Here is a 24713-nt window from a genome sequence, read left to right on the forward strand (position 1 = left end):
GCAAACTTGTAAATAAGGGGAATCCCTTATAACCTTGTGCCTATAAATAGGAGCCTTAGGTTAAGAGTTAAAGACTTTTGCCACATTAAAGCTTGGAGAGCTTAGGTGCATAGAGAGAGAAACTAGAGAGAGAAAGTGGCAAAACGTGATTCACGGAGCTTGTATATGTTACATCATCAATAGAATCACGTCATTCGTACGATCTCGTCTGTTCGGTCACACACGTTCACGGATTCCGCACGTTGAACGTGTCGTTACGCAATCGAATCGGAGCGAAACCGGACCTAACAAGTGGTATCAGAGCAGGTTCTCGGTTGCGAAGATCAAACGCACAGATTCGTACTGGATTTCATCAGAAACAGATTCGAATTTCATTCAGATTTGTCAATTTTCTTCATTTTTACTTGTTCTTCACGTTATTAACTGAATTTTGACAATTTGAACAGGTTTTCACGGTCGAAAATTGCTGATTTTCGGATATGTTGTGCGAAAGTGATTGATCTACAAGCCTACAAATTTTCAGATCTTAATTCGAAACCGTTTGAGAGAAATCTTGGATTTTCTGTTCGAAAAAAATTGAGATATGGTAACATTGCTGTCGACCACAAGAAGATAGACATTGAAGCGGTGTGCATGTGAAATTAATTCTCAATACAAATTGTGGTCTAATAGGATTATTAAGAATATTATACTTGTCGGCCACAACCATTTGATTCAACCTATGTGCTTAATGATGACAGTATGAATGTATGACATCAACTTTGCATGTGAAGATTTAATTTTTTTTTGAAAAGAAAACTTCATTAAAACACACCTTCGACCCAAACGGGCAAAAGGCCAAACAACAAAACAACACCCCCGACCCAAACGGGCAAAAGGCCGACAATTACAACATATACAACGGATATTTACACCAATCTACCCAACTAATATAATTACAAGGAGTTCTATTTCTAGCCCACCCATAACCCTTCGATTTAACCTCCCCTAAAATATCTTGTGGACTTCGTCTAAACTGCTTGAACACCAAATCATTTCTTCCTTTCCAGATACACCAACACGAAATCATCACCAGACCTTGAATGATACTCTTTGCTTTCTTACTGAGACACGTGAAATTGTGAATCTCCATAATGTCTTTGAAGTCGAAAGCATATATCTGAGGCAATTTACACCAAGCACTGAAAGCCGACCAAACTCTCTCCACCACCGAACAAGCAGTAAAAAGGTGCTCCACCGTTTCCTCAAATTCATCGCAAAAAGGGCACATAACTGAAGAAATATTCACATTCCTTCTTCTTAAGTTAACTCTCGTAGCTAATCTATCCAGATTACCTCTCCACGCCATGATATTGCATTTGATCGGAACCCATTTACACCATTCAAAGTTAGGGGGGTGACTAACTCCTCTATCCTTAATAAGAGCCATTTTTACTGCCTTCACCGAGAATCCTTCCTGATTTTCATCGTTCCACAACCATAAATCCTCATTATTTGAAAATGATGCCCTGCTGAGAACCTCCTGACATTCCTGCCATTCCTTAAGCTCAACATCTGTCTCTGGTTGTCTATACCAATTCCACACAAAACCGCTATAACCTTGGATCCCATCCCTTTTGTCAGCAACCCTGCACATTTTAGACAATTCCAAACCGAACAAGTGTGGCCATCTTTCCACAAAAGGCTTATCACCCAACCAAGTATCCAGCCAGAAACGAATCTCCTCCCCGTTCCCCACCTTACCCAAAATCAGGCTGTTTAAACCCTTCCCGTTAATTTTCAGGTTAGAAATCGCATTCACAATATTTTTCCAACATCCCGAAATTTTTCCATTAAGTGGAAGGAAGCTCCTTTGATTGTTATTACCATGACAAGCTTCCACCACCTTTCTCCATAAATTTTGATTTTCGACTCTATACCTCCACCCCCATTTAAAAAGAAGAGCCAAATTGATCTCTTTAAGTCTGTTTATGCCCAACCCCCCTTTTGATTTAGGCCACGTGATCCAATCCCAAGCCACCCAGTTCATTTTTTTATTTTCATTTGATCCCGCCCAAAAAAAATTTCTCATTTTCGCTTCAAGAATTTTTACAATTCCTACTGGAACCTTGTATAACGAGAAGTAATAAATAGGGAGACTTTCCAACACAGAATTAATCAGAGTGAGTCTCCCCCCAATCGAAATAGTTTTAGCTTTCCACACCGACAATCTTTTATCGAAAACCTCAATAATTGGAGTCCAATTATTAATTCTGTTCATGTTAGCTCCCACAGTAATCCCCAAATAAGTGAGCGGAATTTTATCAGAATTACACCCCACCACTTTAGCCATATCCCTTATCTCACCATCTTCCACTCCCAACCCGTATAAGTTAGATTTATGAAGGTTAATCTTTAAACCCGAACACATATAAAAAATTCTCAAACATCTGGTTACATTTAACACATTAGCCCTATCCCACTCCCCCATCACAAGAGCATCATCCGCGTAAAACATATGCGAGATTTTCGGCCCATTATTAGGGGTTTGAATTCCTTTAAATAATCCTTCAACCCCAGCTTTACAAAAAATACTGGATAGAGCTTCCATAACCAAAAGGAACAAAAACGGAGACAACGGATCTCCTTGCCTAACACCTTTGGAACAACTAAACTCAAAAGTAGGGGACCCGTTCACCAGAACCGAGGATCTGGCCGAAACTAGAACCCCTTCAACCCATTTACGCCATAACCCTGGAAAACCCATTTGATCCATGATGTCTAAAAGGAATTTCCAATTGACGTTATCATAAGCCTTTTCAAAATCAATTTTTAGAAGGAAAGCCTTTTTATTCTCTTTTTTAATCCAGGCGATAAGTTCATTTAACATTAAAGGGCTATCGAGAATATACCTTCCCTTAAGAAAAGCCGTCTGATTTTCCGAAATTATTCCCCCGATCACCTTCTTTAATCGATTAGCGAGAATCTTGGATATCGTTTTGCTAATCACCCCAATCAAATTTATCGGTCTGTAATCCTTTAACCCCACCGGATCCTTGTTTTTCGGAATCAGGGTAATGAAGGACGAACTACATTCCACCGCGATCGACCCTGTACTGTAAAAGTAATTTAACAGGTTAGAAAAATCTTTTTCAAATGTGAAGATTTAATGATTGTCGGCCATATACATATGCTTCATTAAAAAAAAAAAATAGTGGATTCAAAGGTCCAATGAGAACTTAAGGGACATTGAAATTAACGGCCACCATTTTGCAAAAATCAATGACTTTGCATGAGAATTACTAGTGAATTTTAAAAGGTTGGTCAGATCATCATTAATTGCATTAAGATAGTGAATTTAGAGGTCAAATAGGATCACTTTGAAAATTAAAGTTGTTTTGACCACTATCAGTTTGCATGAGACATGAAGATAAGTGGTCCTATAAAATTGAAGGTAAGTGGAATTAAGAGGTCAAATTAAATGCTGTTTGAATTGCGTGTTGTCAGCCATTAAAACAAAGTTGTCATTTTGCATGATTGTTGGTTACTTTAATTGTTAATTCAGTTTTTTTTTTCTTCGAAAACCAATCGAACAGCAGTATTTTTGGTTCGAATAGGAACTTTCATCTATCGAGTAGCTCACTCGATCGGTTAGGAAGTGACTCGATCGAACACGCCGCTCGATTGAACACGCCGCTCGATCGAACACGCCGCTCGATCGAACAGCAGACATATTTTTCTAACCGATCGGCTAGCTGCCTCGATCGGCTAGCATCCTCGAACGAACAGCAGGAATATTCCTAGCCGAACGGATAGCTGCCTCGAACGGCTAGCAAAGTGCTTTGAATCGAACAGCAGCAAATGTCTTCAATCGAGTAGCCTAACCGAACGGCTAGCCTAACCGATCGGCTAGCTACCTCGATCGGCTAGCAGTGTCACCTATCATTCATCCAATCGGCTAGCAACATTCAACATTAATCAGTTTTTATCAGTCGTCGGTTCAATCAGGATTTTAGCATTCATTTATCTTGTCGGCCACACTTGCATGAGATCGTTTAAGTGCATGTATCACTAGTCAACAAAAGTAATTTGCCTACATAAACAACTACATCACGTGATCATGTGATGTGAATATTTGTGGTCCAATGAGCTTGCAATGATCTTAAAAGATTGTCGGCATTTCATCATTTGCATTATGATTAAATCAGTCAAATCATTTTATGTGAAATGAGTTGAGTTGGCCACCTTTGTTGTTGGTCGAATAAAATTCAAGCACATATAAATCAAAAATTGTTTTGTGTTAGACATTAATTCTGAAGTTTGCATCGATATTTGATATTTGTTACACATTGAAGTCAAAGTTCCAGCCGATCAACTCAAGATTTTGTCGTGAAGTGTTAATCATCGGCTAGGAAGGTTAAAACGGGAAAGATTTGAAACGAACAGGAATCTTGGATCGAACCACTCACTCGATCGACTGGTGTACTCGATCGAACAGCAGCGTAAATTGTCACTCGATTGGTTTGTAACATTTCGCTCGATCGGCTAGCAGGACATTCTCATTCGATCGACTAGCACTGTTTCAGTTGTTTGATATTTTTAAACTGATTGTTTGGTTGTTGATTTGCAGGTAACACGAGGGAATTTACAAGGTAATTCACAAATATAAGTTCATGGCGAAAAATGAACCTATTCAATGGAAAGATAATCGTACAGAAGAACAGAAGTACGAATATCGAAAAATGGTTGCTGAAGCAAAGATCATCCGACTCTCAGGTGTCTATCAGGAAGCAAAACGTGCAAACCGATGGGATCCATATAGAGAATGTTATTTGGATGAATATGGCAACATCGCGATTGATGACAAAACGATAGATATCGAAGCCATCATCCAGGAGTACAAAGAAGAGGATGATTATTGGCAGAAGAAATGGTGGGGAGATGAAGAAGAGAAAAAGAAAAAGAAAGAGTTATTAGATGAAATAGAAAGAAACTCAGAAAATATAAGTTTGGATGAGTTTAGTGAATTAATCAACAGGGTTAGAGAAGGAATAACAAAGATTGAAGAATCTAAGAAGGATGAAACTTCAAAATGTGAAGTTGTATGCTCGAAATGCGAAAAATCAGAAGCCGACAGTGCGAAACTCTTGAAGGATGTGGAGAGTTTGACATTGGAAAACAATACCCTGAAAAACGAGAAGAAAGCTGATGGCGAACAGATTCTGAAATTGAGATCTGATAATGACAAACTCTTAAAGAGTCTTGAGAGTTTGTTATTGGAAAACAACAATTTTAAAAAATTGGAAAATGATTTCAAAAGTCAAATGAAGATTTTACAAGATGAGAGAGATATTTTTGGAAAGAATAATTTGGAAAAACAAAGCGAAATAAACTCTCATCTTGCTAAAATCATTCGACTTGAGCATGAAGCTGTAGATGCTCAAAAGAAAATTGCTGAGTTTGAAAAAGATTTCTGGATTAAACTGGAAAACAAAAATTTAAAAGAGAGTGAAACAAGATTTCAAGAACAGTTAAAAGTCTTGGAAAATGAAAAATCTGTTCTTGAAAATCTTAAAATTGAAAATGAAAAATCAATCAAGTCTTATCTTGAAAGAATATCACAGCTTGAAAATGAAGCTGAGAATTCAAGGATCAAGATTGATGAACTTGAAACGAAATTGAAAGGTTTTGTGACTTCATCAGACAGGTTGAATTTTCCCTGTCCAAAACCGATCAATTCTGTTCCAATAAGTGACAAGTTCACAAATTTTGACAAAGTCAAAATTGAAGATTGTGATGAAAAATCTGATGATGAAAAGGAAAAGGAAGAAAAAAGAAAAACATTTTTGAAATTAAATGAAATGTTTAAAAATACTGTTTTACAGTCTACTGAGAAAGGTGAATGCTCAACGCAAAAACCTGTAAAGAAGAATGTGGAACAAAAACAAAAAGATAAAAATTTGAAAAATCCTAAAAAAGAAAATAAAAGCTCATCAGATCAATCATCCAATCATTTTCAAAAATCACAAAAAGTTAAAAATGAAAACTCACAAAATGTTGGTAATAAGTGGTGCAGGTTTGACCACAGTGCTTCAAAGCCAAATCCAACATTGAGGAGGAGTGCAGATTACTACAAAGCCAGACAATGTTATGATCTGAGCATTTGGAATGAAGATGATATATGGTATGATAACAGAGTGTGTTACTCTTGTGGAGTTAGAGGTCACATTGCTGTTAACTGCCAGAATTGGAGTTATGAAACGCGAAGATGCTTTAACTGCCAAATTCAAGGACACATTGCCAGAGATTGCCCAAGGAGATCAATGGGAATATCGAGGGCTGAATCTCAAAGTAAGGCAAAGAAACCAGTCAAAGTCAAGCCCAAAGGACAGAAAGTTCAAGAACCAAAAGTTCAAGAACAGAAAGTTCAGGAAACGAAAGTAAAACTTTCTCAGGGGCAAAAAGACAGACTGCGTAAGAAGAGGAAGAAGGCCAGAGAATATCTGGAAAGGATTTTGTCCTCAGGTTCTTCAGTTGGTAAGAATAAAAGTACTGATGAATCGCTTCAATTGACTGCAAAGTCAAACAAGCCGAGTTCATCAGTTACAAATTTGAGGACAACAGAGAAAAAGGAGAAAAAGAAACGTGTCGGCGATGAATCTGACAGATCAAAGTCAGACAAGCCACACTCAGGCAATGATTCTGGTTCGTCAAAACCAGAAGAGCCAAGTTTTGAGGTAAAATTGTCAAAATCATCCAAGGCTGGTCAGGCTTGGGTGAATCTGTTTAAATAAAAAAAACTGACTTGCCGGAGTTCCCAGGTTGGTAAGCGTGGAACATGAATCGGCACATTTCTTGAGAAATTTCACTATAGTGATTTTTCGTCTTTCAAAAGATAAATCAGGGACATTAAGTTGTACTTGATTCATTTTTCCTACAAGTGATAATATGAAAAACAATGTGATGAAACCCCGAGTTTATAAAATGTCACACAAAACTAATTTTCCGGAAAAACCATTTTGATTAAAACAAACTTAAGTGTTTTGAAATCACAATGGGAAAATAGTTTGTTGTGAGGGGGAGTTCTGATTGTTTATGCCAAATGAATGGCGAATTGAAGTGATTCGATATCAGTTTGTCATTTTATTTGTACAGTTTTCAAATTTTCCTTGAAAATCAAAATTGAAACATATTTTGATTTTAGGGGGAGAAAAATTTTAAAAAAAAAATTAGAAAATTTGAAAATTCCAAAAACATTGAAAAAGAAAAATGAGTTTTGTTGATAAAAGAGGAAATGATAGTACATCAGTGGACTATCACAGCATGCTAAAGAAATGTAATGTCAAATGTGATAAACGGTCTCACTGATAATGTGACGATAGGTTTTCGTACATTTAGTAGATTTATTCGGGATATAAACCTAAAATTTCAAACTTGCGAAATTTGTGGGGAACACTACTTGGATATATAGGTAACCCCTGAAATCTCGTTTGAAAGGTCTCGTATTCTGATATACTAGGTGTTAATACTCTATGATGTCTGGGGTATTATTCCGGGACTTCTGCTGAACGGTAGTTCTGACCTAGTCCTTGGATAATGCTTTGCAGTAAATGCTTGAAACATAGCATTCTAGCCCTCAGTGATTAGACAATAAAATTGATAATCATCTGTTGTAGCTAAAAAGATCCTCTAAAGGGGACACACTGCTAAGTCGAAGCTGATATCTCTCTGCTGAACGGAAGTTCTGACCTGAGATCCCTCAGTTCTCGCATTTAACCCCTAAATTATGTACAGACATCATTGTAGTATTCTTGCCTGTAAGACTGAATATTGAGATTCTGGATACGGGAGTATATTCAAGAGGTGGGACACATGAATTGAGCTAAGTTCCTAAAACATCTAAATCGTATCCTGAATAGATTGAAAAAGTGTGTGAAAATTTAAGAGGACAACTATATCGTCAATCGAGGTGAATCGTTTAGAACTTAAAATGATTAAAGCTTAACGGTGCTAGTGATTTGTCTCAAGAACTGATATGATCCTCTTACACAAACTCACAAAAATATTATTTGTATATATTTGTTTACTGCATTTCTTTCAAAAACAAAAATCCAAAAAGATTTTCGGAGTGTTTTAGCATAAATTCTTTGAAAAGTCAAAAAGATTTTCGACAACAGATGTTGAAGAGCTGATATTCAAAATTTGAGTGCTAAACATGATGAACAGGTTTGGGAGAATATGTTGAAAACTTTAAATGACATATATAAATGGTTTATTTGGGAGAATATGTTGAAAACTTTGAATGTCATATACAAATATTTCAAAAGATTGTGTATATGGGTTAATCAAGGTCATTTATTTGAACTTGATGTAACTAATGTGTTTGTTGAAAATGATATCTACCGGTAAGTTTACGAGAATTAATTGGTTATAAATTTTGTGAAACTTATGTTGAGGTAGAGGATATGCAGGTTAACCGGGTTTCAAGTCCTGAGCAGATGTAGAACAAAGCCAGGAATTGATCCTGAACTTGTAAACCGATGAAAGCCAGACTACGATCCCGACAGCTGAGTCTAAGGGGGAGTCTGAAGACGAGCTCAACGCAAACGAAAAGCGTGGATTCAAAAAGCCAGGTATCGTTCCTGGAAGAGCTTGTAATCGGAAAGCAGGTGTCGATCCCAAAAGCACGGAAGCTTGACGAAAGGGGGAGCCTGAAGAAAAAGGAGTCTAAGTGAGAGGGGGAGCAACGGAAGCTCAAAAACAGATCCACGGGGATTTTGTTCGAGAAAGAGGGAGTCTATGGTTGCTGATACCGTCAAACCTTCAAGAAGACTCAGAGAGAGAGAGAGAAAAACAAGTCGCTACGAGTTTGAATACAGATTGACTGCGGCAATATCCAAGGGGGAGACTGTTAGTGCAGTGATGTCTATCGCCTGCGTCAATCAGAACCGTAGCTGAAATAGAAGTAAAATAGGCTTTATATTGTAATTAATAGAGAAATAGGCAAGGTGGCAAACTTGTAAATAAGGGGAATCCCTTATAACCTTGTGCCTATAAATAGGAGCCTTAGGTTAAGAGTTAAAGACTTTTGCCACATTAGAGCTTGGAGAGCTTAGGTGCATAGAGAGAGAAACTAGAGAGAGAAAGTGGCAAAACGTGATTCACGGAGCTTGTATATGTTACATCATCAATAGAATCACGTCATTCGTACGATCTCGTCTGTTCGGTCACACACGTTCACGGATTCCGCACGTCGAACGTGTCGTTACGCAATCGAATCGGAGCGAAACCGGACCTAACATTAGGTATAATCGCAAGGGATTATAACCATCGTGATTATGCTCACGTTGCAAAGTTCAATTGAACTTTGACTTGAACAATTGATGGTCAAAACCGAAAGTCAAACGTTAGTCAAACTGTTTGACTTTCAGCTTGTAATTGCTGAAATAAATGAACTAGCCATGAAAGAACACTTACAAGTGCTCTAAAGCTGAAAGATTAACTAGAAAACTCAGATGGGAGGCCTCCTAAGAAGGTAGCAACTCCACTTAGAGTGTTAGAGAAAGGAAATGAGGAATGAGCAAGAATGAAGCAAGAAGACCTTACTATTTATAGTAATTCTTGGATTGTAGGATTGTGACAAGTGTCTTGTGTGGCCTCCAAGGAAGATCAAGATCATGCCAAGTGTTAGGATCAGATTTAAAGGCTTGGAGAACACTTAAACTTGGTGAACAAGACTTGAAAACAATCAACAAAACCAAGTGCAGGCTGCTGTTTTTCAAAAATCAAGTTTCTTCCCAGATGTACTGGTCGCGTCGTGCGACAGCAGCAGCAGCCCAGGGCTGTCGCGTGGCGCGACCCCCTGCTGCTGACTTTCAGAAATTTGCATAAATGGTCCCTGCACGTATTTTAATGCATTTTTGACGCGTTTAACCCTAGTTAACCCATTTTCAATGCTCTACAAGGATGTTAAAGCTTAGGGGACTTGAAATATGCTTGGAAATATCAGGGATGTCGGTTCGTTTGGTCGTACGGTCGCGTTGTTCGGTTAATTATGATGAAACTCGAACGGACAAGAAAACGATCCAAACTGTGCGACGAATGGTATTTTTGCATTCTTATCACTAAATATAATATTTTAGTGATTACAAAATTTTTTTGGATGTCCGGATATGGTCAGAACGTGAGATATGCACGTTTATGCAAACTTTCGCAGTTTTTGACGCTTTTAGTCCCTGTTGATCAAATAAGCATATTTTCTCACACCGAACCCCTCAAAGCTTATTTCTGAGCTATGGTAAGGGTATTTAGGTTATGTTTAGCTTATGATCTTGTTCCGGAGTGTACGTTGCTATACGAATTGGAAGGCTTTTGCAGTTTGTCACAAATAGTCCATGTGATTGGATAAACTTGTTTGTCACAAATAGTCCATGTGATCTTGTTCCGGAGTGTACGTTGCTAAGGTATGTTAAGATTATGTCACTATTCCGGAGGGTATGTCGTGTTAAACTGATTACGTTTACGTAACAGTTTGCGTATAACTTCCAGAAAAGCTTCTCGAGAGTTCGGAATCATACGAAATTTGATATGTGTACTTGTCACATGTAATTGTACAAATCCCGAGAATGAAACACAAGATTTCATTGGATTCGTAATTGTATGATGATCATAATGGCACAACTGTCACACAAATAAACTTTGAAGCTCTGCCACATTGTAAGTGTTTTAACCCCTGATCACTAATTTGATACCCTGTCTGATCGATCTTGAACCCAGCAACGGATGTCAAGGCGCTGTCTGATAAAGGCTATGCTTTGTAAACTACGTTGGGGTTCTGATCTTGTGATGTATTGATAAAGTTGAATTGGGTTATTATACTAACAACTGTGCATTGTATATTTTTATTAGAAACTCAGGAAAATCATCAGAAAATATTATCACGAAGCTTATAGTAAAATCTAAATTTACAAAGTGAGTCATTCTCTCTCTTTTTTTTTTACCAAACTGCTTTGCAAAACCTTAAATATTTTCAGTTATACTTACAGTGTTTAAGTCTGTGTATTCTACAATTACTGCCGGTATGTGGGGTTTTGTATACACTACTATTCAAGCGTCGCTATTGGATGAAAGTAGCCAATAGTAATATGACCACAGCCATTGTAACTGCCAACCTGACAAATACTGACTAAGTTTTTGGGTAGATATAAACATTGTAATCGCTGTTGATACTGTCAAGTATAACAATATATTTTAAAAAAACTGGAATGAACTTGTCACTCGCCAGTATTTCTTGCTGATAAAATATTTTTAAATCGTGTTTCATGTAACTTGATGTGAAACTATTATAAGCCAGCTATGGAGCACTGAAGGCTTAAATAAAGTGGCTATAGTTACCTGAATAAAAAAAGAAGTTATGTTTTCAGCATATTAGGGTTTATCCCTATAAATACATTATAAATGGAATATGGGTTTTAGCCCATTTGTTTAATATATAAAAACTTTGGTGTTTTATAAACTCTGAAGTTATTTCCTAACTACGATCCTGATGATTTAATTCCGTTGCAAATTTAATTAACACCGATACCACCAGTCAGGCTCGCGGCTCCTGCTCCCAAGGTGGGGTTGGGGGTTGCAACAGAAGGTGGTATAAGAGCCACTGGTTTAAGCCATTTAGGCATTCTTTTAATACCTAAATTTTAAACAATTATGTTAGGAAATTTGGGTAAATAACTTATGTGTTATTCTGTGTAAATAAATATTAATATTTATATTATGATTTTATTATTTTTTGACGATTTTTGAGTTCACAATATGAGTGTTCAAAATACCTCTGACACCTATCGTCACATGTCCAATTCTCTGTTGGATGAAGGATCATATGAGATAGCACCCGGATACGTGGCTGATACCGAAGAACCTTTTTTTAGAGCAAAATCTGAGGAAGCCTTTCCACCTAAGAAAAGGGGATGGTTCAATAAGGAAAATAGGAAAAAGAGGAGAAAAAGGAAAAATAAGGAAGCAACAATAACTTTTGTAGAAGGGACTGCACAGATACCTGTGTCAAGGTCTATGTGGGAGGAACTAGATAGGAGATTAGCTAGTCTTGATATGTTTCGAACCGCAGAAAATGAGCTCGACTTTAATCGTGTAGCAGAACCAGAACCTCAGTTATTACCTTTATACCCAAAACAACCCATAGCACCAATACCAAGGTACCCAGAACCAAATCAAGAAAACCCACTGCCAATACCAGCTTTCAACCCAAATGAAATACCCAAGTTACGAGCACTAAACCCACTAGAACAATGGTGGACTAATGACTGGGCATTTCAAGACCTGATGAATGACCTGTAACACCCCGTGTTTCCAAAGTCAAAGTCAAGATTGAAGTCAAAGGAGGAAAAGATCTCTAATAGCAATCTGTCGCTCCTTACTCAATCCCTGTTTGACTTCTTTGACTGTAGTTAATCTATTTTATGTCTTACGTTAGTTGTAGTATGTGTAGCAAATAATTGCAATCGAAGGAATCAAGTACATTTCTCAATACGAACCGCTTTACGACTGTGAATAATAGGAAGTAACAATGCGATAAAGTTAATTAAACGCTAATCGATCTAATCTAATCATCATCGCGCTCGCAAACTCGAATATACGCATTTTGGGTTATGTTATACGTGTGTGTGTGCCTTATGTGTTACTTGTGCGTGTTTATTTATGTTATGTTATGTGTGGTAATCAATCAAATCGCAATCAAACTCAATCGCAACTGAATCGCAATCGCAAATCGAATACGAACGAAGGATGATTGTATGTTAATATAGTGGTTGGGATTAAAAGTAATTTGAACAGGAAACTCAATTGCGACCGATGCGTAATCGCAATCGAAATCAAAATATCGAAAATCATCGCGCCGAACACTCGAATCAGGCAGCTGATCGATCAGGCTACCAGCCGATCGAACGGCCAGCCAATCGGACTGCTGTCCGATCGCACAGGCTGTCCGATCATGCTGCCTGACCAATCGGCCAGCCTTTACCTGTTTTGGCATCCTATAAATACCCCTGTCATACTTTTGGAAACCTATGTCCGACCAGCACGCTCAGCTCACCTTTTCTTCGATTTCTCTCAATTCCGGTAAGATCTCCTCCTGAATCTGGTACTTTCTTGATCCACACGCACTCCTACACCTTTCTATCTTTCAAATCTTAACTTTTAACCGTGAAATCATCAAGATTCAAGTGTTCTAGGATGATGTCATCATGGGTTCATGAAGAACTTCATGTTTTGGCCTCAATCCACCAAGAATAGTTTGGATCTAACCGATTTCCACATAAACAAACAAAGATCCTTCACGGATCTAAACATAATCACGGTAAAAAGGGATCGAAAGATGGTTTTTCCAACTTTCTTTCAACTCTTTTACACTCAATACCTCCAAAACTGATAGAAACGGAGCTTGTGCCGACTTACTAACTATTTCGGTGGTTGCGTGACTCAAGATCCGGAATCTTTCCTTGAGGTTCACCGATTTCGGGTTAAATGTTAAACACCGCCTCGAATCGTTCACCAACCGGATTTGGGTGATTCCTGTCCGAACAGGAGAACCAAGAAAAGACGAGGTTTCTGTTATTTGACTCGTTGTCAAAATACCTCGATAAAACGACAAACAATCAGAACAACCAAGTGTTAGACGAACAGGCTGATCAGGTCAGGATGCTGACCGATCGGACTGTTGTCCGAACGGACAGCCAGCCGATCGGACAGTCAGCCGATCGACTGGCCAGCCGATCGGCTAGCACATGGTCCCACGCTTAACCAATTCATTGAAGCTTGAGTATTGAACGAACTGTTGTCCGATCGAACTACCGTCCGATTGGATTACTCTTCGGATCATGAGATACTTGACTTCAACACTTAATCGAATTTTTCAACATGTTCTATGCACTAGGTGTGCCACCCGATCGAACAGTCGTTTGATCAGCTGACACCCTGCTAAGAACTTGTTTTGCTGAGGTACCTAGCCGATCGGGTTGCCGGCCGATCGAACGACTGTCCGATCGACTGACCTGAAAGGTAAAGATACTTCAATGTTTTCAAATGCTACAACGAAAACTTCAAAAGTCAACCATCATACACAAACACATCCTACTCAAAGGATGAAACAATCCACTCGAATAGCCATCCGATCGGACTCCCGTCCGACCGAACAACTGTCCGAACGGACTGTCAACCGAACGGTCAGACGTCCGATCGGACTACCGTCCGATCGACCAGCTGTCCGATCCATCAACACTTGTTTCCGTTTTACGCATTGCTTATCATTATGCTATCGAACTATTCCGGCTAACCCTACTCTCAAGCGCTCCCTTCAATCCATCAACCGCTGTGAGTATACTCAAACCCTTTTTGCTTTCGCACTTTTGGGTGTTACATACGTTACTTATTCTAAATCACAATTGAACACACTACGCAATACTTTAAACGCTAACCGTTATCGCATGTATTACGTGACTAAATGAATGCTTGTTGTTATGTTTACACGTGGAATGTTGTCTACCTGCCTTAACGACGATAGTACTATAGTTTGGACTCAGCACCCGTTCACACAGGGGTTGTTAAGGACAATTACTTGCATGGATTACGGTGGTAATCATGTATTGCGAACTGCCTCGGGCAGTCAACCCGTAGTCATTGGTATCGATAGATCCATGTCGATAATTAACATGCTTCGTTTTCCTCTGTGTACGTGCTGGTTATGCGTAAACTATTTTCGAACACTATATTCTATTATCAAACTTGTATGCTCACCTTTACATTCTATGTATTGACTTTATTTTAACGTATGTAACAGGTGCTTAAGATGCTTATCTGCTAGGAAAGCGAGGCTAGAATAAAGCTCTAGAGTCCAACAAATAGTTGTCTGTAGTGGTCGAATCAAGGGTCTCTAGAAGCAGATAAACAATTGCTATATTTAAATCTGAGTTGTCGGAACATAATTATTTGTCTAGTTTTTGTCTGTAATAATTTGTTTACTGTTTGAGACATGGTATGGGACATGTTACTTTAAATTGAATAGTAATGATAATTGTTATGGAAACTTCTGGACAATCTGTTTCGCTCAGTGCCGCGCCCCGATGATTCCGCCATCGGTTGGGGTGTGACAGATTGGTATCGGAGCCATAACTATAGGGAATTAGGCTAGACACGACCTAGTCCGGGTCGATGTCTTAGAGACCTAGACTATAGTTAGGAACCAACAGACCGAGCATATGTGCTATATCTCGTTATTCTCGCTTACACTACACTATCACCGCACAATCATCCAAAACCAAGCAAGTAATTTGATCGGGATTAGGTGTGAAAACCGCAAAACTCCCGATTAAATTACCTATTCACCAGTAATTATCTATAAAACGCGAGAATTCGCGTTGAATCAGGAGTGAAATCCGTACTTTGATGCGGATTTTCGTCTTTTGACGCGGATTTTCGTCGCCATTTTGCTTAAACAAAGAAGAAGTTGCTAAGCCAGGGGTGAAACCCTAACCTTGACGACTTGTTCCGACTTTTGTCTATCTCACCAAAGCCTCGACGGACTCCAACGACCTGAACTTATGATATGACTAGAGAAATGTGTGCCGATGCCCAAGAATCGAGGAAGAGGCCGATCCCGAAAGTCAAAATGTGATGACAAGTCTTTGAGAATAGTCGAATCGCTTTGGGTAGTCAATGTCTAATAGCCCCAGACAATCCATTTCTCGATTTCTATGTGTTTCGATTCTGAGCCCGCAACTGCTGACTCTGATAATTCGTCGATTTTATGTGCTTTAAATGTATTTACCTGTTTATGTGCTTTAAATTTTTGGAGAATTATTCGATTTTTGCATTCACTTTGATCGATACGCACAACTCACACTGCACTTCTATCTCAATACGCCAACAAGTCGCTACCATACGGATGACCTTATGCCACGCTATACGATTATGCTATATTACTCGATATGCTATACGCAATCGCTATATTCGAACGACACGCAAACTTTGAATAATAGGTTTCTGTATTCTGACTGCCTCTGTGATTAATTGCATATGTGCTTATGTGTTTCGGGGATTCTGTGCCCTACATGCTTATGTGCTTCTGTGATTATGTGAATCTGTGATCTCGTGCCTATGTGTTATGTGATTATGCGTGCTACTGAGCTTTAGTTAGAACTAGACGTGTGAGGTGAGATTCGATTATGATGTGATGAGTCCTATAATGATGTCTGTTGCAGACAATGTCATCTGGATCCCGTCACCTACTTACTCGCCAAGAAAAGAGAGACAAACGTCGTGCTGCTATTATTGCCAAACAAGTAGCAAAAGCTGTCAGTGATGTCTACGAGAACGTCAGCAAATCATCTGAGGAGTCGAGAACTGAAGCTCCCAAAGATGCTGCCAAAACTGTTTTCAGCTTTAAACAGTTCAAGGCATGCGGACCAAAGGAATTTACCGGAGAAGATGGCCCAACAGCCATGTTTCAATGGTTCGATTCCGTCGAAGTCACTCTGCGCCAAAGCGGCTGTCCAGAAAATCTCCGTACCCTAAACGCAACCGGCGTCTTCCAGTCCCGCGCTCTAGACTGGTGGACGGCCGAACGAAACAAACGCGGGAATGATGCAGCTTATGAGCTGACTTGGGAAGAGCTGAAAGCCATCATGATGGACGAATTCTGCCCTCCCCATGAACGCCAAAAGCTGGAGGACGAGTTTTGGAACATTAAGCAGAAGGATGGAGACAACGCTGCCCTGACTGCTCGCTTTAAGCAGCTCAGCATTATCTATCCCGATCAAGTCAAGACGCCAGACATGGCCATCAAGAAGTACATTCGAGCCCTACCCGACTGTGTTGCCGATTTTGTTCACGGCGCGAAGACCTCATCAATTGAAGAGACTTACTTGCTTGCCGTCGAAATCAACGACAAGCGAGTAAAAGCTGGTTTCTGGGATAAGCCCTCCAAGTCTCTGCATCAAGCTACCACTGCAGCGACCGCTGAAACCGCCACTGGTCAACCATCAAAGTCATCACGCCGCAAGAAGAAGAACAACAACAGCAGTTCCAGCAACAAGAACTGTGCTGTCACTACCACTGCTGCCCCTCTGCAAGCCGTACCGGCTCAGCAGCAATCTCATCATCGACCAGCACCAGTTATTCATGCGCCGCCAGCAAAGCGTGCATACACAGGTCCCCACCCGCTCTGCCTGACATGCTCATATCATCATCCGGTGGGTCTCGCCTGTAGTTTCTGCGCTCATTGCAATTTGTATGGTCATTTCACTGCCAACTGTCGCTATGGTCCCCGTAACACCACAGCTCCTGCCACTGCTCATCAAGCTCTACTCCCAGCCCCACAAGGCCACACGCTGCTCAGGCACCCGCGATCAATTCTCAAGTCTGCTTTGCATGTGGTGATCCTTACCACTTTGCAAACATGTGCCCGAACAGGGTTGTGAAGCAAGAGCCCCAGCAGCAGCAGCAACAAGCAGCACGCGCCAGAACCTACAACATCAATGCTCGTCAAGCCCAGGCTTACAACAACGTGGTTAATGGTACGTTCCTTGTGAATGGTATTTATGCGTCATGTTTGTTTGATACTGGAGCCGATAACTGCTTTGTGTCATTTGAATTCGAGAAGCTCCTTAGTCGTAAGCGCTCTTATCTCCCCTCGGCATTCGAAGTTGAAGTCGCTACTGGAAGAACTGTCGCCATTAATTCCGTTCTCCGTGATTGTACCCTCGAGCTCAACAATCAAATCTTCCCAATCGACCTCATTCCGATGCAACTCGGAAGTTTTGACGTCATAGTAGGCATGGACTTTCTTCGCGAAAACCATGCTGAAGTTGTGTGCTTCGATAAAATGATTCGATTCTCGCTCGCGAATGGTGATTTATTATGTGTGTACGGTGAAACTGCTTCGAAAGGTCTCAAGCTCATGTCATGTGTCCAAGCTAGCAAGTATCTCCGCAAGGAATACAGAACTTTCTTGGCCAACATTGTAGTAGCAGAGAAGGAAAAGAAAAGGAAGACAGAAGTCAAAGACGTTCCTGTGGTTCGTTAATTTCCTCAGGTGTTCCCTGATGATCTTCATAGACTACCGCCAAGTCGTGATATCGACTTCCGTATCGACCTCATTCCTGGAGCCAACCCTGTTGCCAAAGCTCCATACCGACTCGCGCCGTCCGAAATGCGTGAACTCTCGAATCAACTCCAGGGATTACTTGAGAAAGGCTTTATTCGCCCAAGCACCTCTCCTTGGGGCGCGCCAGTCCTCTTCGTTAAAAAGAAGGATGGGTCATTCAAGATGTGCATCGACTACCGGGAATTGAATAAGCTAACCATCAAGAACCCCTATCCTCTACCTCACATTGACGATTTGTTTGACCAGCTGCAAGGTGCTATGTGTTCTTGAAGATCGATCTCCGTTCAGGCTATCACCAGCTACGCATTCAGGAAGAAGATATACCCAAAACCGCTTTTCGCACTCGCTACGGCCACTACGAGTTCATTGTTATGCCATTTGGCTTAACCAACGCACCCGCTATCTTCATGGATCTGATGAATCGCGTGTGTAAACCATATCTTGACCGTTTCGTCATCGTATTCATCGACGATGTCTTGATCTATTCCAAATCGAAAGCCGGACACGCGCAACATCTACGTTTGGTTCTCAAACTACTGCAGGGGAATCAACTCTATGCCAAGTTCTCGAAGTGTGACTTCTGGTTAGAGAAGGTTTAGTTTCTGGGTCACATAGTTAATAGTCAGGGTATCCATGTCGATCCTGCGAAGATTGAAGCAGTTAAGAGTTGGATTACGCCAAAGAACCCGTCTGAAGTCCGTTCTTTTCTCGGTCTAGCGGGCTATTATCGACGATTTATCGAAGGATTCTCAAAGATCGTTGTGCCGCTTACCGCTCTTACGCATAAAGACAGGTCTTTTGTTTGGGGAAACGAACAAGAGTCTGCTTCCCAAACCCTCAAGCATAAGCTTTGCAATGCTTCTGTTCTCACATTGCCCGATGGGAACAACGGTTTCATTGTCTACTGTGATGCTTCCAACCTCGGTCTTGGTTGTGTTCTCATGCAACGAGACAAGGTTATAGCATACGTTTCTCGACAGCTCAAAATCCACGAGAAGAACTATACAACCCATGATCTCGAGCTAGGCGCAGTTGTTTTTGCGTTAAAGATTTGGCGACACTACCTGTATGGTACCAAGTGTACGATATTCACCAATCATAGGAGCCTGCAACATATCTTTGATCAGAAAGAACTTAATATGCGTCAACGCCGATGGGTAGAACTTCTCAAGGATTACGACTGTGAGATCCGTTATCACCCAGGCAAAGCAAATGTCGTTGCGGACGCGCTCAGCAGACGGAGTTATTTGCTCAGAATTCGTAATACCCAAGCCCAATACGATCTCGAAACCCTCATCTGTGAAGCCCAGCACACCTGTTTTAAGGAACGCACCTTGAAGAGGGAGAGAATCTATCACGATGGAGCTCAGCTTGTAAGCAAATCGAATGGGATCTTCTATTTTCTGGACCGAATTTGGATCCCTAAGCGGACCGAATTGCGAAAGATTTTGATGGACAAAGCCCACAAATCCCGGTATTCTATTCATCCCGGTGCTGATAAAATGTACCAGGATCTTCGCTACAAGTACTGGTGGCCGGGCATGAAAAGGGATATCGCTCTCTATGTCGGGAAAAGCCTGACTTGTGCAAGAGTCAAGGCCGAACATCAAAGGCCCTCTGGCTTACTCGAGCAACCCCCAATCCCTATATGGAAATGGGAAAGTATATCTATGGACTTCATAACAAAGCTTCCGGACACGTCATCAGGTCACGACAGCATTTGGGTTGTTGTTGATCGTTTAACCAAATCAGCCCACTTTCTGCCGATACGAGAAGACTACAAGGTGAAACGATTAGCCCGAATCTACACCGACGAGATCATTTGTAATCATGGGACGCCTAGTGACATCATTTCTGACCGTGATGCTCGGTTTACCTCGCGATTGTGGGAAACGTTTCAAGCTGCTCTTGGTACTACGCTTAACCTGAGTACCGCATTCCATCCTCAAATCGACGGCCAGACTGAGAGAACGATTCGTACTCTTGAAGATATGCTCCGTTCGTGTGTCATAGACTTCGGTGGTAATTGGGACATATACCTTCCGTTAGTCGAATTCTCGTATAACAACAGTTATCATACCAGCATCCAAATGGCACCATTCGAGGCTCTATATGGAAGAAGATGTCGATCGCCTATTGTGTGGCACGAGATCAGTCACTCGCAATTAATCGGTCCTGAGCTATTGCAAGAAACGACTGACAAAGTCCTCCAAATTTGAGACAACTTGTTGAAAGCTCGGAGTAGGCAGAAAAGTTATGCCGATAGACGACGCAAGCCCCTTGAATTTGACGTTGGCGACTACGTACTCCTAAAGGTATCACCTTGGAAGGGTGTAGTCAGATTCGGCAAGAAAGGGAAACTAGCGCCTCGATACGTTGGACCTTTTAAGATTCTGGAAAGGATCGGAAAAGTCGCCTACAGACTCGAACTACCAGAGGAACTTAGTAACGTCCACCCGACTTTTCATGTGTCAAACCTCCGAAAGTGCCTGGCTGAGCATGATTTAATTGTACCGCTCGATGACCTCCAAATAAACGAAACACTGCACTTCGTGGAAAAGCCTGTTGAAATCATGGATCGCCAAACCAAGCAGCTCAGGCGCTCGCGCATTCCTATTGTGAAAGTCCGATGGGAAGGCAGACGAGGCGCAGAGTTCACTTGGGAACTCGAAAGTGATATGAAGGCGAAGTACCCGCAGTTGTTTGATACGGCTTCGACCTAATTTCAGGATGAAATTCCCTAAACAAGGGGAGGCTGTAACACCCCGTGTTTCCGAAAGTCAAAGTCAAAGTCAAGATTGAAGTCAAAGGAGGAAAAGATCGCTAATAGCAATCTGTCTCTCCTTGCTCAATCCCTGTTTGACTTCTTTAACTGTAGTTAATCTATTTTATGTCTTACGTTAGTTGTATTATGTGGAGTAAATAATTGCAATCGAAGTAATCAAGTACATTTCTCAATACGAACCGCTTTACGACTGTGAATAATAGGAAGTAACAATGCGATAAAGTTAATTAAACTCTAATCGATCTAATCTAATCATCATCGCGCTCGCAAACTCGAATATACGCATTTTGGGTTACTGTTGTACGTGTGTGTGTGCCTTATGTGTTACTTGTGCGTGTTTATTTATGTTATGTGTGGTAATCAATCGAATCGCAATCAAACTCAATCGCAACTGAATCGCAATCGCAAATCGAATACGAACGAAGGATGATTGTATGTTAATATAGTGGTTGGGATTAAAAGTAATTTGAATAGGAAACTCTATTGCGAGCGATGCGCAATCGCAATCGAAATCGAAATATCGAAAATCATCGCGCCGAACACTCGAATCAGGCAGCTAATCGATCAGGCTACCAACCGATCGAACGACCAGTCGATCGGACAGGCTGTCCGATCGTGCTGCCTGACCGATCGGCCAACCTTTACCTCTTTTGGAATCCTATAAATACCCCTGTCATTGTCAAACTTTCTACTTTTGGAAACCTCTGTCCGACCAGCACGCTCAGCTCACATTTTCTTCGATTTCTCTCAATTCCGGTAAGATCTCGTCCTAAATCTTGTACTTTCTTGATCCACACGCACTCCTACACCTTTCTATCTTTAAATCTTAACTTTTAACCGTGAAATCATCAAGACTCAAGTGTTCTAGGATGATGTCATCATGGGTTCTTGAAGAACTTCATGTTTTGGCCTCAATCCACCAAGAATAGCTTGGATCTAATCGATTTCCACATAAACAAACAAAGATCCTTCACGGATCTAAACATAATCACGGTAAAAAGGGATTGAAAGATGGTTTTTCCAACTTTCTTTCAACTCTTTTACACTCAATACTTCCAAAACCGATAGAAATGGAGCTTGTGCTTACTTACTAACCATTTCGGTGGTTTCGTGACTCAAGATCCGGAATCTATCCACGAGGGTCACCGATTTCGGGTTAAACGTTAAACACCGCCTCGAACCGTTCACCAACCGGATTTGGGTGATTCATGTCCGAACAGGAGAACCAAGTAAAGACGAGGTTTCTGTTGTTTGACTCGTTGCCAAAATACCTCGACAAAACGACAAACAATCAGAACAACCAAGTGTTAGACGAATAGGCTGATCAGGTCCGGGTGCTGACCCATCGAACTGTTGTCCGAACGGACAGCCAGCCAATCGGACAGTCAGCCGATCGACTGGTCAGCCGATCGGCTAGCACATGGTCCCACGCTTAACCAATTCATTGAAGCTTAAGTATTGAACGAACTGCTGTCTGATCGAACTACCGACCGATTGGATTACTCTTCGGATCATGAGATACTTGACTTCAACACTTAATCGAATTTTTCAAAATGTTCTATGCACTAGGAGTGCCACCCGATCGAACAGTCGTCCGATCAGGTGACACCCTGCTGAGAACTTGTTTTGCTGAGGTACCTAGCCGATCGGGTTGCCGGCCGATCGAACGACTGTCCGATCGACCGACTTGAAAGGTAAAGATACTTCAATGTTTTCAAATGCTACAACGAAAACTTCAAAAGTCAACCATCATACACAAACACATCCTACTCAAAGGAAGAAACAATCCACTCGAACAGCCATCCGATCGGACTCCCGTCCGACCAGACAACTGTCCGAACGGACTGTCAACTGAACGGTCAGCCGCCCGATCGGACTACCGTCCGATCGACCAGCTGTCCGATCCATCAACACTTGTTTCCGTTTTACGCATTGCTTATCATTATGCTATCGAACTATTCAGGCTAACCCTACTCTCAAGTGCTCCCTTCAATCCATCAACCGCTGTGAGTATACTCGAACCCTATTTGCTTTCGCACTTTTGGGTGTTACATACATTACTTATTCTAAATCACAATCGAACACATTACGCAATACTTTAAATGCTAACCGTTATCGCATGTATTACGTGACTAAATGAATGCTTGTTGTTATGTTTACACGTGGAATGCTGTCTACCTGCCTTAACGATGATAGTACTATAGTTTTTACTCAGCACCCATTCACACGGGGGTTGTTAAGGACAATTACTTGCATGGATTACGGTGGTAATCATGTATTGCGAACTGCCTCGGGCAGTCAACCCGCAGTCATTGGAATCGATAGATCCATGTCGATAATTAACATGCTTCGTTTTCCTCTGTGTACGTGCTGGTTATGCGTAAACTATTTTTGAACACTATATGCTATTATCAAACTTGTATGCTCACCTTTACATTCTATGTATTGACTTTATTTTAACGTATGTGACAGGTGCTTAAGATGCTTATCTGCTAGGAAAGCGAGGCTAGAATAAAGCTCTAGAGTCCAACAAATAGTTGTCTGTAGTGGTCGAATTAAGGGTCTCTAGAAGCAGATAAACAATTGCTATATTTAAATCTGAGTTGTTGGCACAGAATTATTTGTCTAGTTTTTGTCTGTAATAATTTGTTTACTGTTTGAGACATGGTATGGGACATGTTACTTTAAATTGAATAGTAATGATAATTGTTATGGAAACTTCTGGACAATCTGTTTCGCTCAGTGCCGCGCCCCGATGATTCTGCCATCGGTTGGGGTATGACATGACCCATATCCATACATGCCATACGGAGAACCCATACCAGCTTACAACAAGCCCATACCAGCCATATTACCACCCATGAGTCAGGAAAACGTAGCTGAACTTCGCCACTATGGTGAAGATCTGATTGAGGAAGGAAATAGGATACGCCGCATAGGAGAAAATCTCGTCTGGAAATACGACGAAAGAGAAATGCAGTACTGAAAAACCACAACCTAATATACTATACTATATATATATATATGTACTTTACGTTAATTTGATAAAATATATATATATATAGTATGTACTTTCTTGGCAATATGTTTTGGTTCGGTTCACTCCTCACACTCGAGGAATAATGTGAACTTTGGGTTTTATGTGTGGAAGATGGAGGGATAGATGGGGATTTAGAATGTATTGGACTTGGCCCTTTGAAATTACCCATAAAATCGACTATAGCTTTGCTGACTTCCGCAACAATCAGGGATCGAAGGTTATCTCCTCTGCCCTCATGGTCGACATGCTCCATATGGTCATATCTGCCATCGGTACCACCGGAATTTCGGCTTGCCATTATATTAATGATTAGGCTACATGCCAACAATAAATCATTGCTCAGGGTAAATCATTTGAATATATATCAAATGAAGAATAGATATTGAATTTCATCTTGATGGTTTGATCTTTAATAATTGATTTATAAAATCAGGCGTGGTCTCATTTAACCTCTAGGGCTATAAGGCTTGGAGATGTCTCCTCCACCTATTCAGTCGGTGTGCACCACATTGTCACTACCGCCATAATTATTTGCTAGTATTTTGGCTTGCCATATGGCTTCAAACCATTAGTAAAAGATTTATCGATTTATGGCAGTTCAATTAAAGATTGAATTAAAATATCGAATGAACGTTTGGATAATTGCAAAGAAAAATTTAAAAGATAATCAAAATTTCATAAAATGAATTACAATACATGTCCAAATATGGACTTTTGGAAGGAGATCACAATAC

General features: G+C 40.6%; 1 protein-coding gene across 1 annotated transcript; it reads right to left on the reverse strand.

Annotated features, from left to right (window-relative positions):
* Window positions 1-886: 886 nt before the first annotated feature.
* On the reverse strand, window positions 887-24277 carry LOC110906897. The gene is made up of 2 exons (XM_022151957.1): window positions 24145-24277; window positions 887-3090 (listed from the first exon to the last, which is right to left on the reverse strand). The coding sequence occupies exons 1-2, from the start codon at window positions 24275-24277 to the stop codon at window positions 887-889; spliced, it is 2337 nt and encodes a 778-aa protein (XP_022007649.1).
* Window positions 24278-24713: the final 436 nt, after the last annotated feature.

The sequence above is a fragment of the Helianthus annuus genome, chromosome 14, assembly GCF_002127325.2.
Source record: "Helianthus annuus cultivar XRQ/B chromosome 14, HanXRQr2.0-SUNRISE, whole genome shotgun sequence".
Taxonomy (NCBI): domain Eukaryota; kingdom Viridiplantae; phylum Streptophyta; class Magnoliopsida; order Asterales; family Asteraceae; genus Helianthus; species Helianthus annuus.

Excerpts from the sequence above, each read along its gene's own strand:
- LOC110906897 (XM_022151957.1), bottom strand. The coding sequence starts at position 24,277 with ATGGCAAGCCGAAATTCCGGTGGTACCGATGGCAGATATGACCATATG. Across the intron at positions 3,091-24,144 it reads AGCTATAGTCGATTTTATGG|GGTCGATCGCGGTGGAATGT; the intron begins GTAATTTCAAAG and ends TTTACAGTACAG.